General features: G+C 55.5%; 3 protein-coding genes across 7 annotated transcripts; 2 read left to right on the top strand and 1 right to left on the bottom strand.

The window, feature by feature from the left end:
• Positions 1–414: 414 nt before the first annotated feature.
• Cracr2b (calcium release activated channel regulator 2B) lies at positions 415–5,795 on the top strand. 3 transcript variants are annotated; one of them, XM_032891433.1, is made up of 11 exons: positions 415–528; positions 719–830; positions 2,785–2,973; positions 3,051–3,162; positions 3,518–3,677; positions 4,049–4,195; positions 4,295–4,385; positions 4,623–4,715; positions 4,874–5,040; positions 5,119–5,190; positions 5,402–5,795. In XM_032891433.1, exons 3-11 carry the CDS (start codon positions 2,812–2,814, stop codon positions 5,577–5,579), a joined length of 1,182 nt encoding a protein of 393 aa, XP_032747324.1. In that variant the 5' UTR covers positions 415–528; positions 719–830; positions 2,785–2,811; the 3' UTR covers positions 5,580–5,795. The 3 variants fall into 3 exon arrangements, with proteins under 3 accessions (XP_032747324.1, XP_032747323.1, XP_032747325.1); XM_032891432.1 differs by having other exon boundaries at positions 719–906; XM_032891434.1 differs by lacking the exons at positions 415–528; positions 719–830 and having other exon boundaries at positions 2,303–2,973.
• A 714-nt stretch (positions 5,796–6,509) lies between these two features.
• On the top strand, positions 6,510–10,582 carry Cd151 (CD151 molecule (Raph blood group)). 3 transcript variants are annotated; one of them, XM_032891435.1, is made up of 8 exons: positions 6,510–6,618; positions 7,596–7,725; positions 8,407–8,497; positions 8,617–8,808; positions 9,098–9,172; positions 9,276–9,380; positions 9,466–9,624; positions 9,737–10,582. In XM_032891435.1, exons 3-8 carry the CDS (start codon positions 8,414–8,416, stop codon positions 9,881–9,883), a joined length of 762 nt encoding a protein of 253 aa, XP_032747326.1. In that variant the 5' UTR covers positions 6,510–6,618; positions 7,596–7,725; positions 8,407–8,413; the 3' UTR covers positions 9,884–10,582. The 3 variants fall into 3 exon arrangements, with proteins under 3 accessions (XP_032747326.1, XP_032747328.1, XP_032747327.1); XM_032891437.1 differs by lacking the exon at positions 6,510–6,618 and adding an exon at positions 6,992–7,089; XM_032891436.1 differs by lacking the exon at positions 6,510–6,618 and adding an exon at positions 7,045–7,223.
• Positions 10,583–12,022: 1,440 nt separating this feature from the next.
• Polr2l (RNA polymerase II subunit L) lies at positions 12,023–14,337 on the bottom strand. The gene is made up of 2 exons (XM_032891429.1): positions 14,149–14,337; positions 12,023–12,292 (listed from the first exon to the last, which is right to left on the bottom strand). Exons 1-2 carry the CDS (start codon positions 14,241–14,243, stop codon positions 12,184–12,186), a joined length of 204 nt encoding a protein of 67 aa, XP_032747320.1. The 5' UTR covers positions 14,244–14,337; the 3' UTR covers positions 12,023–12,183.
• Between the last annotated feature and the right edge of the window lie 1,100 nt (positions 14,338–15,437).

Below are 15,437 nucleotides of genomic sequence, written 5' to 3'. Positions count from 1 at the left end.
CTGTAACCATACCTGCTTCCCACCAGAACCCTGGGAGGGGTCTGGAGTACTGAGACAAGGTAGTGAGAGTTCACCATGCTTCCTGAAGCCTCCTGTGCTGTGTTTTGTGTGTGTTGTAATAGTCTTGGAGGAAGGGGAACTGTGGGGGTGAGCTTAACTGTCCAGTTGTAGGACCTAGCTCAGTCCTACCAGCTCAGCACTCACTTGCCCCTCCCAAAGGGGTGGGCTTAGCTGTCTATTTGTAGAACTTAGCCTAGTCCTAAGAGCTCAGCACCCACTTGCCCCTCCCAAAAGGTGCACAGTGGCTGCGGTTGCAGCCCCTAGCCAACAATAACGGTTGGTCTGGTTATAGGACCTGGGACAGCAGGACTGGGCGAGCCGGCCCGGCAGGTCCTAGCCTAGGTGCCAGGGGCCGCCCCTCGTCTCCAGGACCTGTGCTATATACAGCCAGCCTGTTGTGGTTCTGCTTGAGAAGCACAGGGCCCCCCAGCGCCTCTGCAGCCTGTGATAGCCAGGTCAGCTTTTCAGGTCAGTTTAGGGGCTTGGTTGGGGGCATACCCTTGGAAATAGATGGCTCTCCTAAGTAGGACTTTGGCAGCATCTTCTGAAGTTCCTCTAGACCCAGGGGAGCCCTGATTAGGAATGTGCCCCAAGAGGGGTCCCGAGGGCTGACTGCTGAGGCGGTTCACTCGGCCCCACACTCACCTCTCTCACACAGGAGTGCTGCTAACGTATGTCATTCTCTAGAGCTAAAACTCAGAAGACTCTTAAGTTGGAAAAGTATAGAGAAGAAAGTCTAGTGTCCGCAGCCCTGGATACAGTCACTGAAAGTATTTGGTTTATTTCCTGCTCGGCATTTTCCTACACACACTTCTTGGCACCCTAAGTCTGGATACTCCGGGCGGGGTAGGGGCTGGCATCTGAACCTCCCCGGCCTTGATTTTGTCCTGAAAGGGTCTTGGGGGCTAGGGGAGGCGGTGGGAGTGAGGGACACGACGTCAACATTGCTGCCCCCAGTGGCTCTCCGGGGAGAACTAGCCACTCTGGGTCACCAGGACAGGAGAGGCGGGACAAAGCTACTGCAGCACTCTGGTGGAGGATCCACCCGGACGTGCTATCCCGGGGTCTCCCAGCCTGTAAGGTCGCAGGGTCGCTCTGGGTCCGCGCCCCTCGCGAGCTGTCGGGGTCCGGGCAGGGGCGGGGCGCACCGCGCGTTTCCGGGAGGAGCGCCGGCCTGCGGCAGGTGCGGCGGCGCGGCTCGCAGGTAGGCATTTGCTCGCAGGTACCGCGGCTGGGGTCCCAGTGCCGCGCCCTCCGGCCTTCCCCACCCCACAATCCCCGGCCCCTAGCTCCAGTGATCGCACCTTCGGACCGCCGTATGGAGCGGCGACCGCACTCATCTCTGTCTGGAACGGCTGTGTTCCTGGGGTGAAGGCAGCTAGCCCAGACGTGCGTGCGTGGATGAGATTTGCCTGTGGGCCCACCCGCTGCCTTTCCTCTGGACTCCCTGGAGCCTGGAGGCAGCGCAGCTTCCGGCCAGGATGGACCTCCGGTCCCGTGGAGCCCTGGAGCGGTTGGTGGGGTGGTGGCCGTGCCTGGCTGAAGTGAGGGTAGCCGTCAAGGGGGCCAATGATCATTCCAGGTTGCCCTACTATGCTCTTCCTCACGTTAGCTTGTAGGATTATTGTTCATTTCCTCCCAGAATATAGGTAAGGGGAAGATGACCTCAAAGACTGAAAAGTAAGATAGTAGTCGGTCAGTGTCACTGAGCTTGTAGCTTTGGGAAATCTGGGGTTAACACACTGCAGGACTGACAGGTGGCTCTAATTAGAGGTGGATGTCCATTCCAGGAGGTGAGAGGGAGGCCCCAGGGGAGGAAAAAACTCCAGAGGCTGTGTTAAACCGAGATGTGGGGGTGTTTCTTACAAAAGCTGTCCAGTGCCCAAGCCTGGGACCTTGCACCTGCACCCTTAAGGCCTGACTGGCAGGTGGGAGGGGCTGATGGAGTTTACTCTCTGCTTGCTTGCCAGCTGTCAGAAGTCCAGGGTATCACGGGCTCAGGCCTGAGGCTAAGGACTTACTTGGTCAGAAGTGGTTCAGCCCTCAACCTTAGGCAGTCCCAGCTTGGGATCTCCCAAGTCCAGGATGTGGCAGTCTGTTTACTCTCTGAGCCTCTTTCACTACAAAATCTCTCGGCTGGCTGCCCAGACCCCCTTGGTTTTACCTGTCTTTTGTAGTAAGGTCACACTTTTTTTTTTTTTTTTTTTTTTTTAAATAGGATCTTTCTTTGTAGCCTGAGATCCCCCCTGCCTCTGTCTCCTGAGTGTTGGGACTGAAGGTGTATGCCACTAGGCCTGGTCTCACTTCCTTTTTTGTTTTGAGGTAGGATCTCTCAATGTAGCTCTGAATGTCTTGGAACTTGCTATGTAGACTAGCCTGGCCCCGAACTCACAGATATCTGCCTAACTCTGCCTCCTGAGTGCTGGGATTAAAAATATATGCCACCACATCCAGCTCGCCCTCCCTTTCTTGCACTGGGTTCTTCTTGGGATTGAGCCTTTTCCAGGGATTCCTACTTTCTGAGATGCCAGGTCCCAGGCAGTAACTTTGGTTCTGGGTCTGCTTCGCCCCATCCCAGTGACTCTGGGGCACCCCCGTCTCAATCTCTTTTCTGTCTGCTTACTTTCCTGCCTGCTCAAGGAGGTCCCAAACCTCTCTGCCTGCACCCTCTGCCACACTTTCACCCCTCCTCCCATTTCTTCTGAAGTTCCCTTTGCTTCACAGCACCTATCGGAGCCAAGACTTGCTCCTATGGCCAGCCCTGGGCTGCCTGGAGATGGGCAGGGCCAGGAGGAAGAGGAGAGGACAGGAGTCTCAGCAGGACATCAAGCAGAGGTGCTGCAGCAGGCCCAGGAGCTCTTTGTCCTGTGTGACAAGGACGCCAAGGGCTTCATCACTCGTCAGGATTTGCAGGTGAATCCCACATCCAAGAGGTTGCTAGACACAAGGTCGACCTTAGCTGCTCACCTTGGTCCTTCTTGCCTGGTCAGGGTCTGCAGAGTGATCTTCCCCTTACACCTGCACAGCTGGAGGCTGTGTTTGAAAGTCTGGACCAGGCCCACACTGGCTTCTTGACGGCCCGGGAGTTCTGTCTAGGCCTGGGTGAGCAGGCCCCAGCCACCCTCTTCAGGGCCCTGTGAGACCTGATGTGTACCTCTCACAACTTCCCAGGCATTCTGGTGCCTACAGATAGGTGTATGATGAACTGTACCACCCCCAGCTACTGTACAGGGTATGGTCTGACCTCCCCCAATCCCTTCTTCTCTGCCAACCAAGGTGGGGCGGGGGAACTGGCTGTCATTTCCCATTCCCAGGCCAATAGAACCAGAACAAGGAAGAAAAACAGGAAACTGGGCCCTGAGAGCGGACAGGATATGTTGTATGTGGCTTGAAGGGAGTTGGGTAGGTCCAGGGTGCTAACACACAGTCCTGATAATCTCTCCTCCCATGTTTGCAGGGAAATTTGTGGGGGCGGAGTCGGTCCCAGGTAGAGCCCCCTTGAGGACTCCTGAGGAAACCTTTGAGTCGGGCACAGGGGGCTCTCTGGAGGAGGAGGACGATGTAGAAACATTCTACACTTCCTTGGAGAAGCTAGGAGTGGCCCGGGTCCTGGGAGAGTGAGTTGATGCCCACTCCTTTTCGAGAGTGTTCCCTCTTCTCTTCATAGTCTGTCCGCCTTGCCCACCTGTCTGTTGCTACAGAATCCCTAGGTCCTGACAGTCCGTCCCCTTGTCAGTTGTGGCTGTCTGGGAGAGTGGCCTGGTGTGATTTTCCTCAAGATTTGCATTTCAGGAGGTCATAGCTCTGCGGGGCGGGGTGCCACCAGACACCAGGCAAAGCTAACATGAGAGCACTAAGCAAGGGATAAACTGTACACGGCACATGTGCCAGTTCTGGGATGCTGGGTTCTCCAGGGCGTTCACTGTCCGCAATGGGGAGACAAATCTTCACCCACCCACCAGCTTCCGTCTCCGATCGCATCCTCCAGGCAATGGGCTGTGAGGACACTCTGGGTCGGGCTGCAGCGGGAGCGACCCGAGCTGTTGGGTTCTCTAGAGGAAATTCTGATGCGCGCATCCGCCTGCCTGGAGGCGGCGGCCCGGGAGCGCGACTGTCTGGAGCAGGCACTTCGGAGGTGAGGGCTGGCCTGGCCTGGCGAGGTCTGGGGAGTCACGGAGGGGGCAGAGACTTGGCTCGGGAATGATCATGCCTGTGCTATCCCGGTTCCTCTAAGGCGGGAGAGTGAACACGAGAGGGAGGTGCGCGGACTGTATGAAGAGCTGGAGCAGCAGCTTCGGGAGCAGCGACAGCGCGGGCAGAGTCAGGTGGGCCCGCGCACGCCACACCTAGCCTCGCTGGCTTCTCCAGCTTCTCCAGCTCCGCCTTCCCTGATTGGTCCCTCCCCAGAGGACTCACCTCGAGAGTCCAAACTGTCCCAAGTCCAGGGAACTTCGCTCTGCCTCAGCAAGTGCCCCTTCCCACGCTCTCCACCCTTCGCTCCCCACCCTTGCCTGCCTCCTCTGAGCCCAGAGCGAAGGCTCTAGTGCGGCTGTACATCCCAGAACCCACCCCGGGAGGAAGAGAGGGGCCACCTGGAGCTGGAGCTGCAGACCCGAGAGCAGGAGTTGGAGCGCGCAGCCCTGAGGCAGCGAGAGGTAAGCCGAATTGAGTTCACTTTGGCGTCCTCGCACAGACTCAACTTCTTTGTGTGTGTCTTGTGCCTTGGGGTTCTCAACCAGGAGCCGCAAGGGTGAGGGGTCAGCTTAGCACCGGAGAGGTGTGGTTTGCCAGCCTGCATTCCACCATTCCTCAGTTGGAACAGCAGCTGCAAGCCCGGGCTGCAGAACAGCTAGAGGCACAAGCCCAGCACATCCAGTTGCAGAGGGCCTATGAGGCCTTACGGGCACAGCTGGACCAGGCGCAAGAGCAGCTCATCCGACTGGAGGGCGAAGCACAGGGTCGTCAGGAGCAAACCCAAAGGTGTGGTGAAGTGCCTGTGGTGAGGGTAGTGGATCTCTTCCACCACCTTGCATCTGGATGACTACCTTCTATCCACAGAGATGTGGTTGCTGTCTCCAGGAACATGCAAAAAGAGAAACTCAGCCTCCTAAGGCAGCTGGAGCTGCTGAGGTGGGTCAGGCCTGCCTAAGCTAATGTGGAGAAGTGGTTTCAAGTTTCCAAATATTATTGACTCCTACCCATGTTGCTGGAAGTCCTTATGTCTGCCCTGTAGCCTTCATGCTGCAGGCTCTCTAGTCCTCTGGACTCAGGGAAAGCATCTCCCCCCCACACTTTTTCCTCTAGATCTTAGTCTCCTCGGTCTCTTACCTCTCTTTTCTAGGGAGCTGAATCTGAGGCTTCGAGATGAGAGAGATGCCTGTGAGACTAAGCTGCTGGGCAGTAGCCACAGGAAGGCTCTAGCTATCGCCCACAAGCCGGGACCCATCTACTGCTGCTGTTGTTGTGGCTGGGCTCGGCCCCCCAGACGAGGCTCTGGCCATCTTCCTAGTGCCCGATGACCAGCCGGCCCCAAATGACTCACTTCCTTATCCAGAGGACTATTCTTAGGAGGGGATTGGTCTTGGGTGGCGGTTGCTTGCTAAGTATGTAGCTCTACCCAGAAAGCATCCCATGCCTGAAGGAACTAACCCTCAGAGTGGTCAGGTCTTCAGTCTTTATCCTGTCTTCCTTAATCTTTGTCTAAAGGACCAATAAAGGCCACTGTATACTGTGCATTCCTTGGTTTTTGTGTGTTTGGGAGCTACAGTGCATTTGTGGTTCGTGCACTGGGTAACACGGAGAGATTTACAGGTGCACATTACCCGGTCGTTCCTGCAGCTGTGGGTCCCCTTGTGCTTGTGTATGTTCTGTGGTTCACCAAGCCCTCACCCTCACAGCTGAAGATCCAAGGACTCAGGTTTCAACAGGTGTAAACTCCCGGGTGCTGGTCCTCAAATGGAAGGTCCCGCCCCTCACTTCTGTGAGGTCAACTAGCTCTCTGGTCCAGACCATCATCTTCTGGCACAGTTCCTAGACAGACCATATGCAATCCACACTGGGTTCCTCTCGCAGGGCCCTTATGTTTCTGTGGGACCTTTCAGAACCCTCCACACTCGATCTGGAGCTTCCCCTCTGGCATTTCCTCAACCGCTAGAACCTGCAGCTTCAGAGTTGTTCTCCCGGCTTAGACTGGAGAAGAAATTGGTCTTGACCTCAGTTCTGGGCCTCTAGTGCCACCTTCCCCACCTCTTCGCTCCCCACCTGGGTTCTTCCTCCAGCCTAGCTCCTCTATTTCTGGATGAGTCCGAGGTTTTGATAACAACGGGTGCCCTCAAGCTAACTTTACAGACCCACAGGCAGATCTCCAGGTTTCTCCCTTGCACCTTAGCACCAAACCAGTTAGGACTTGCCTGTCCCAGTCGGCCGTGGGCGGGGCTGCGCCTGGGGCGGGGTCGCGCGCGGGGCGTGTCCTCGCAGGCCCCGGGCCGAGCATTCTCTTGTACTCCGAATGATCGCTCCTACAGTGGCTGCCGGGGCTGGTATTTCAAAGCGTGGTTGGTGAGTGCTCCGAAAAACCAAGCCGAAGGGTATGGGGAGCAGTGTCCTGAGTTCCTCGCTTACTGGTGTTCCTAGTCTCCGTGGCTGGCCTCGGGGCCACCCAGGAGGCAGAGGTCGTAGGACAGGACTGCAGGCTCCTTTCCGGAAGATCGACGCCGGGGCAGGGCAGCTAGAAGCGCGGCGGGAAGGGGGAGGGGTAAGGAAGAGAGCCTCTGTGGTTCTTGGGCAGGCCTGGCGGTCTCTTTCGTGGAGAAACCCGGAAAGTTAAAGTCTGATCACCCTATTCATTGTCCCTGGACACCGGTTCCCTCCCCTGAGACCGCAGGTCCGCCCACTGGCACGGGGCGGGGGCGGGCGGCAGGGACGGTGGTGACTTCATCTCTGTGACGCGGGGATTCCTCGCCCAGCCGACTTCAGTATTTCATCCCGTCGGTGGGGCGGGTGCCCGGTGCCATGGAGGGCTCAGGGGAGGTACTGGAGCTGAGTGTAGGGCGGTAGTGTCCTGGCCGCAGGAGCTATTTCTGGCTGGTCCCGGCTCCCACGCGGACACTTTCTCAGGGAATTTACATTCAGTCTGCTGATTGTGCCTTGGCTTAGGTTGCTGGGTATGTCGAGAGAACCAGCTCCCCATAGGTTCTGGGCTTTTAGAGCCTAGCCCCGGGGTTTGCATTGTGGCTAGCCAAGCTTCTGTTTATGTCATTGCCCGCATCCAGTGAGGCAGCATGTATTTTTGGGTCCCATCTCCGATTGGAGGTCTGAAATCTCTCCTACTTCCAGAAGTGGACGGTTGATGCATCCTCCTTCGGTTTGCAGTCGCTGCTGTTTGGTGGGGGAGGGACTGTGATGGATGGGCCTGGAGGGTGGGGCACCTGGAGAAGGCATTTGGTCCCTCCCTAGATCAGGCAGGCCAGCAATGTTCTCTGGCCTACTGCCGTCCAGTAGAGAACAGTAGGCTTGGCTGTTATGCTTCCTTGCAGATCTGGTGGCTCTGAGAATCATTCTGATTACTGCTTCAGACACCATAGGAGTGGCAAGATCCCACCTGCCAGGTGAAGGGCGGGCAGATCAGTGACTTTGACCTGTACCTGCTGGTCCTGACTTCCAGAGGTGAGTGCTGGGACTTGAGCAGATCCTTAAGGTAGCCAGCTAAAAGTTCTGTTTAGGTGTCTGTCTGGGAGCCTGGCCTGGCTCAGCTGAGGTTGTACACTGTGATGCTAGTGTGTCTAGGGGACCCCTGGAGGACGGCACATGCACATCTGTGGAACTGGGGAGCAGATTGCACAGGCTCCACCTACCGGCATTTTATTGTCTCTGCCCTGGCTGGTGGTAAAGTCGGCTGGTGGTAAAGAGGCTCAGAGTCCTCACAGTGTACCTGAGGGTGGCCTGAACTCGCTGCTTCTCTGCCATCTCTGGGGATGGGTATGAGTTGTAAGTACCTATCAGCCTGATCGTGGGGCTCAGGAAATGCTTGGGGGTGGCAATCCACAGGAATGTACCCTGAAGGCCTGCTGGAGCTTCCCCTAGTTGCCAGCAGGAGTGAGTCAGCAGATGTTTTGGGGGTCCTCCATGATAACCCAACATGTGTGTCTGGCCGTGAGGGGTTAGTCCAGGAAGTGACTCACATATGGTTCCTGGGAAGGCTCCTCTTAAGGCAGATAGCTGGCCGGACTCCAAACTCTGCAAGCATCTGGGGACTGCTGCATCCTCTCCGGTCTTCATCGGTGTATAGCTTTCTTCTTAGTTGGAGGCCTGGTGCTTGGCCATCTGACCTCCTCCCCATTTCTCCAGGCCCAGGATGGGGGAATTCAATGAGAAGAAGGCAACATGTGGCACAGTCTGCCTCAAGTATCTGCTGTTCACCTACAACTGCTGCTTCTGGGTGAGAAGACCTACATTCTCCCTGCATCCCTATTCCCCATGTTGGAGGCCTGGCCTAGGAGCTCAGTCCCAGCTTCCAGACCCAGGCCTCATGTGGTGACCACTATATACTTTCTGCAGCTGGCTGGCCTGGCCGTCATGGCAGTGGGCATTTGGACACTGGCCCTCAAGAGTGACTACATTAGTCTGCTGGCTTCAAGCACCTACCTAGCAACAGCCTACATCTTAGTGGTGGCTGGTGTTGTTGTCATGGTGACTGGAGTCCTGGGCTGCTGTGCTACTTTCAAGGAGCGACGGAACCTGTTACGCTTGGTCAGCAGGGCCTGGTGGCACATGGTGGGGCTAGGGATGCCTAACATGGATTTCTCAGGGGTCTCTGGTACTGGTTCTGGGGGCTTGACTCGTTGAGTGTATTCCTGTAGGCTGTCCCTGTTGAACTCACTGGGGCAGACACCAGCTTCCAGAGAAGTATCAAGGAGCTAGGCAGCCCAGAGTGTAATTCCTATCCAGATTCCTCTTGCTTGGCCTCTTGGGTTGGGGGCTTGGCTTTGTGGTGCTTTGGCACTAGGAACCCCCCACTTACTGGGTCCCTGCTCCCTAGTACTTCATCCTGCTCCTCATCATCTTCCTTCTGGAGATCATTGCTGGCATCCTGGCCTATGTCTACTATCAGCAGGTAAGGGCCTGAACAGGCCACAGGGTAATGTCCGGAACGAGGCTGTCAGTCCCACTGGAGGTCTTGACCAGCTTTGCCCTTACGAGTTTAATCCTACCCACAGCTCAACACCGAGCTCAAGGAGAATCTGAAGGACACCATGATCAAGAGATACCACCAGTCAGGCCATGAGGGTGTGACCAATGCTGTAGACAAGCTGCAGCAAGAGGTGGGTGCCCCCTGTAACTCTTGGCCTTCTAGGCATGGCGTTGTGTGCTGGCAGGCTGTGAGTCTCAGCCACATACCCCTTGTAGTTCCACTGCTGTGGCAGCAACAACTCTCGAGACTGGAGAGACAGCGAGTGGATCCGCTCTGGTGAGGCAGATGGCCGTGTGGTCCCTGACAGCTGCTGTAAGACTGTGGTAACTGGCTGTGGTAAGCGGGAGCACGCCTCCAACATCTATAAAGTGGAAGTAAGTGTGCTCAGCCTGGGTGGGGCTGGGCCGGGCTGGTCTTCAGGCAGCCTGGTCCAGTAGGGCTGTATCTGGGAAACCGGTAACGTTCACCACCATTATCTCCCACTAGGGTGGCTGCATCTCTAAGCTGGAGACCTTCATTCAGGAGCACCTGCGGGTCATCGGGGCCGTGGGCATTGGCATCGCCTGTGTGCAGGTCTTCGGCATGATCTTCACCTGCTGCTTGTACAGAAGCCTCAAGCTGGAGCACTACTGACCATGGTGCCAGGCCAGAAGGCCAGCCTCGCGCTGTGTCCCAGCCCCCCACTACTGAACACTACTGAGTTAGACTGCTGACTGCCAGAGAGGTAGCTGCCCTCACGCCATTACCATGTCCCCTGGCGGCTCCACCTCCGTGGTAGCTTCAAGTGCCTTTCACTGCACACCAAAGTCCCAAAGCTTGAGGCAGCGTACTTGCCCCAGCATTAACAAGAGGGGGCATGTATGCCAGTGTTGGGCTAGGCCTGGCTAGTAGAATAGGGTTTAGATTACTTGACAGAAGTGCCTCTTATGTAGACTGCTTCCCTTTGGGTAGCTGTGATCTGCAGTAAGTCTGGGGAGAATCCGGGCATACTACTACACGGTGGGTAAGAGCAGGTGGGAAGGGGCCTTTCTGGTTGGGCTAGGCACCTTTCATGCCTGCTGCCAGGAACCCTCAGATAGGGCAAGTTTAGGGGAACTGGAATCCCACACTGTATGCTGTCCTTTCCACACAGGCCTCTTGCTCCTAACGGCCTCAGCCCTGGCCTTTTCCTACTACTGATAACACTATGTAAATGTTCCACGTTCCTGTACACTGTCTCTTTTGGGAACATCTCTGAATGGAGCATGGCTGTTTTTATTCACTGCTGTATCCCAGATGCCCACAGATGTTCCTGCTGTGTGACAGGTGCTCAATAAATGTATAAGCAGTCGAGTCAGCTTGCTGACAGGACCTTGCGGTCCAGGATAGCTAGAGTACTCACAGGACTCTGTGGGGAAGCCTAATGGCAGTTACAGGTAGGGCAGTCTCTGGTAGCTGGACACCTCCAGCCTGCTGTGGCCTGACTTGCCTCACTCAAGGAAGAGTCTGTAGGCCCTGTTTCTCAGGCTTAGCCCGTCTGAGCTGCTGATAACCAGTCCTGAAAAGGTACCCCAAGCCCATTCTCTTCCCCATAATCTTAAGAGCCAGCTGGAGGAGGGCACTGTGGGTCCTCTGAACTAAGGCAAAAGCCTTTTTTTTTTTTTTTTTTTTTTTGGTTTTTTTTTTTTTTTTTCGGAGCTGGGGATCGAACCCAGGGCCTTGCGCTTCCTAGGCAAGCACTCTACCACTGAGCTAAATCCCCAACCCCGCAAAGCCTTTTTCTTAAAACAAACAAAAAAACCAACAAAACACCAACAAAAACCAGAGGGTGGGGGTAGGGTGGAGCATGCTGTTCCACACACCCTTAATCCCAGAATTCAAGAGGTAGAGGCAGGCTGACTGCTGTTTCATACCAGCCAAAGCTACAAGATATCCGGTCTCAAATAAAACTCAAAACAAAAGTCTCAGGGAGCAATGTGCTAGAAAGAACCCTGGGGTACTTAATGCAAATGCCTAGGAACCAGATTACATGCACTTCCTCTGGCCTGGCGCAGTTTTCTTACCACTGGGTGCTGTTCCATCCTGTGGTGGTTGGGTCAAGGGATGCCTAGCTGTTGGGCCTGGGAAGATTCTGCAAACAAGACTCTCAGACGTGGGCAGCCGATAGGCCCACACAGCTAATGGTCTTTAGGACCCAGGAAACTTGTGAGGCCTGTGGCCTTGGGCACACTCCTACAATATCTGGGTTTGGTTGTGTGGCAGTGGCACAAGCTGTCCTTTAATCTCAGCACTGAGGAGGCAGAAGTAGGCAGATCTCTTTAGTTCAAGGCCAGCCTGGTCTAGAGTTGGGTTCCAGGACAGCCAGGGCCACACAGCTTATACCACCTCTAACTTTACTTTCAGGGGATGTGGCCTCTGGGGACACAAGTGATAAAAAGACTTAAAAGCAGACCAAACACATATGAATACCCCTAGCATAGAGATGAACATCTGGTGGGCCTCTTAAGTGCTCAGCATTCCAAAGGACTATCTTCCCCAGGCTGGGGCCCAGCCTTGTGGATGGTGTGGTGGCCACATCCACTATGCCCACCTTGAACAATGGGCAGGAAGAGGAGAGGCCCTAGAGCAATATGGTACAAGACTGTACCTAGTTGATCAAAATGGTCAAAGCCCAGGGAAACAGAAGCAAGGTGGGGGGAAGAAGACCAACCCTAGGAGAAAGACTGGAGGCAGGGAGGTAGCCTCAGAGACAGCATAGACGTGGATATAGAGAACCTTGCAAAGTCAGACCTGTTGGTGGTTCTGCAAAGGTCTTTACTAAACAGTTCCTTCCAGGATGACAGGACTTAGCCACAGGGCCACAGCCAGGCAATACACTCACATCCCCAACATCTCAGTTCGAATACAGCAGGACAGATTGCCCTTGGCCAGCTGAGGAGGGCAGGCTCTAGCAGTCACTTCTCTAGGGGTGCATAGTTCAGCAGTTTCTCAATCAGGTCCACGTGTGCGAGCAGCATGCGGCGGCAGCAGTAACGCTTCAGGCCCAGAGCGTCCAGGGCATCCCTGTGAGGAGAGAGGAGTGAGGCTGGGCCTGGGCTCTATACCCTGCATAGGTCTGGAGCCACCTGCAGCTTGCCTCTGGGTATTGCTGTGGGCAGGGGTTACCAGGGTACATCCACATAATCAGGGATGGGGACCTGACACCAGACCACAGGGAAACGGCCTGGAGATTTCTAACATATGCACCCACCTGGTTAGGTTGGAGCCAGGTGAGTCCCTTTCCCCACATAGTAGTACATGGGTTCCCAGGATATACCTGCCTATGGATATGCCCACGTGCCAATCTTCTCCCTTAGCACCCTATATCCTCACTGGCCTTTTGCCTACATTTACTTTTTAAGATTTCATGTTATGTGTATAGGAGTTTTGTACATGGACACCTGATGCCCCCAAAACCTAGAGGGTTTATGGACATTTGCAGCCACCACGTGGGTTCTAGGAATTGAACCTGAGTCCTCTAAAAAACCCAGCCAGTGTTTTTTTTTTTTTTTCCTTTTCTTTTTTTCGGAGCTGGGGACCGAACCCAGGGCCTTGCACTTGCTAGGCAAGCGCTCTACCACTGAGCCAAATCCCCAAACCCTCCAGCCAGTGTTTTTAACAGTTGAGCCATCTCTCTAACCCCTGAATCTCTGCTTTTGTCTCTTTTTTTTTTTTTTAAAGATTTATTTATTTATTATATATAAGTACACTGTAGCTGTCTTCAGACACACCAGAAGAGGCATCAGATCTCATTACAGATGGTTGTGAGCCACCATGTGGTTGCTGGGATTTGAACTCAGGACCTCTGGAAGAGCAGTCAGTGCTCTCTTAACCACTGAGCCATCTCTCCAGCCCCTGCTTTTGTCTCTTGTACCCAGGATTATGGGTTTCCAGAGTTATTTGGGAAAGCTTAGGAGACCAATATCCCCTCATCAAGGGGCAGAATTCCAGGCTCCACAGGTGGACTTGGACTAAATGCAGTGAATTGGTTATTGTCCGGACCCCACTTCCACCCCACCCCCGTTCTCATTACGGCTTTGTACTCCCATATCCTGAAGAGGTCGCTCAAACCAACTAGATATAATTTCTCTGGGACCTAGGCAGCTGGACAGATTCCAGTCCAGGTAAAGAGGGTCCCAGAAGGCGATCAGCTACTCACCCAACCTAGTCATTGTAGCTGCCCACTAAGGCCCACGGGCTTACAGCTTGTGCAGAGAAAGGGTGTAGACATGGTGGCCAGAGTCTGACTACTATGGAGAATAGTCACCGTAGTAAGCACAGGAGGGACAAGATGCCCACAGAGCCTGAATATCAGAGCCTGTCTTGCATTTTAAAGAGTCCACAAGGTTGGAAGTACATAAGAAGGCCTGAAAGGCAGGTAAAGTGTAGGGTGTAGGTCGACAGGGAAGAGACTTGAGGTGTCTTGTCACCCATGGGAAGGATGCTTAGAAGTTTCCAAAAGGCCAGCAACTTGAAGAGAACCACCTTCTAAACTTCAGAGAGTCTGGGCGTGATAGTGCACGCCTTTAATCCCAACATTCAGGTGAGAGGCAGGAGGATTTCGGAGCTTGAAGACCAGCTTGCTTTATATAGAGAATTCTAGGACAGCCAGGGCTACACACTGAAACCCTGCCTCGAAAACAAACTAAAGATTCATTCTTCCGGGAATACATCACCGAGCCCGGCGGGAGGACACCCAGTCTCACTCGACCCCACAATCCCTGCCTGCCCTGCCAATTCTTCATACGAAGTTTTATCTATCCCCGGCCCAAGATACCTCAGTTTCACTCCCGGTCCGCCGCAGAACCCTCACCCCGGCCCTCGGCTTCATGACCCCAGTCCAGCCTTCCCGTCCCCTCCCTCGCAGCCTGCCGTCTCACCCCTCGGTGTACTCTGCCTGTAGCAGACCCAGGTAGGCTTCCCATTTGTTACCGACGATCTTCCCGCAGGTGAAGCAGCGAACTGGGATGATCATGGCGGCGTCTGGCGTGCAGGCTGCCGGCAGCAGTTTTTCAAAGCCCGCCCCAGGCTCGCCCAAAGCGCAGGGCTCATTACGCCCGAGCTCCGCCCCGTAAGATCCTGAGCCCCGCCCCGCATCTCCCCGAACCCCGCCGCAGCTCTGCCCCCGCTCCCGTGATTACTCTGAAGTGGCGGTGTTCTTTGCTGGCGCCCACCCGAGGCTCCTAGAGCCTCCGTGCCGGCGGCAGCATCCCGAGTACCCCCTCCTGCAGTGGTGGTATATCCCGGCTACGGCATCCGAGCAAGGCCGAAAGGCCCGCGGCGCCGGCGGTTCGCGTTTCTCGTGTTGCCTTGATTGACAGCTGCTCCGACGTGCGGTGGTGCGCACAGGTACGGCCGGTCTGCGGGCTGGGGTCTCGCCGGCCGGATCGCAAGCCGACTCGAGGCAAGAGGTGGTTTTAACAAGTGGTGGCGGCGCAGTCGGAGAGCGGGCTGCCGACTGCGCACGGCCAAAGCGGTCTTCCCGCCTCCTGGTTCGGACTCCAAGGGGTCTGGAGCCCTTACCCGAGGTGCCCAGCCTTAGTTCGGGCCCAGGAGTTTGGGGCGTCCTTTTCTTCCGCCGCTGCAGAACCGTCGGTGATGCGATGTCCCGAGCCCCGACGGCGGCCTCCCGCGCTCAGTAGTCCTCTCCTTCTCTGAGAAGGGGCTAAAAGAGTCTTTTTCTGGGGAGAGGAGCAGGGCGGCGCTCCGGGAAGGTGTCGTGGAGGAGGCACCCTATGAGCAGACCTTTTAATCTCTTTTTCCTCCGGGATATTTGGCTCAGACGTGGAGATTGCCTGCGGGACCGCTAGGGGCCACAGGACTGCCTCACCTGGAGGTGACCGAAGGACTTAAGGGAATGGGCAAGAGGCTGGTTTCTGGGGAATGTATTACCTTCGCTGTAGCGCCTTCGTGCTGTGCCGGGAGCTACCCTTAGGAAAACGAGGCGGCTTACAATGAAAAGCAGAGGTTCCGTAGAGCCCGGGAAGTTTGGGGTCTGGTTACAGTGAAGCCTCTGGGGCGGTCCTAGACATTTTCCAGGTGCCTCTGGGAAACAAACGATGGAGGGGAGTTCGAGAAGGGACTCCTGGGTCTTGAGTGTGGCTGGTCAGGGTCTTGAGTGTGGCTGGTCAGAGCCACTGGCCAATTTTGCGGTTGTGCCCCCACTGTC

The sequence above is a fragment of the Rattus rattus genome, chromosome 2 (genome assembly GCF_011064425.1).
Source record: "Rattus rattus isolate New Zealand chromosome 2, Rrattus_CSIRO_v1, whole genome shotgun sequence".
Classification (NCBI taxonomy): domain Eukaryota; kingdom Metazoa; phylum Chordata; class Mammalia; order Rodentia; family Muridae; genus Rattus; species Rattus rattus.
Note: the sequence above shows the minus strand (reverse complement) of the source record. Positions and strands in the feature narration are given on the sequence as shown.

What these genes read in the sequence shown, in the direction of transcription:
- Cracr2b (XM_032891433.1), top strand. Translation starts at nt 2,812, where the DNA reads ATGGCCAGCCCTGGGCTGCCTGGAGATGGGCAGGGCCAGGAGGAAGAG. An exon ending in CTGGAGCAGGCACTTCGGAG is followed by an intron (nt 4,196 to 4,294) that starts GTGAGGGCTGGC and finishes GGTTCCTCTAAG; the next exon opens with GCGGGAGAGTGAACACGAGA. An exon ending in CAGCCCTGAGGCAGCGAGAG is followed by an intron (nt 4,716 to 4,873) that starts GTAAGCCGAATT and finishes ACCATTCCTCAG; the next exon opens with TTGGAACAGCAGCTGCAAGC.
- Cd151 (XM_032891435.1), top strand. Translation starts at nt 8,414, where the DNA reads ATGGGGGAATTCAATGAGAAGAAGGCAACATGTGGCACAGTCTGCCTC. An exon ending in CCTACAACTGCTGCTTCTGG is followed by an intron (nt 8,498 to 8,616) that starts GTGAGAAGACCT and finishes TACTTTCTGCAG; the next exon opens with CTGGCTGGCCTGGCCGTCAT. An exon ending in TAGACAAGCTGCAGCAAGAG is followed by an intron (nt 9,381 to 9,465) that starts GTGGGTGCCCCC and finishes TACCCCTTGTAG; the next exon opens with TTCCACTGCTGTGGCAGCAA.
- Polr2l (XM_032891429.1), bottom strand. Translation starts at nt 14,243, where the DNA reads ATGATCATCCCAGTTCGCTGCTTCACCTGCGGGAAGATCGTCGGTAAC. An exon ending in CAGGCAGAGTACACCGAGGG is followed by an intron (nt 12,293 to 14,148) that starts GTGAGACGGCAG and finishes CTCTCCTCACAG; the next exon opens with GGATGCCCTGGACGCTCTGG.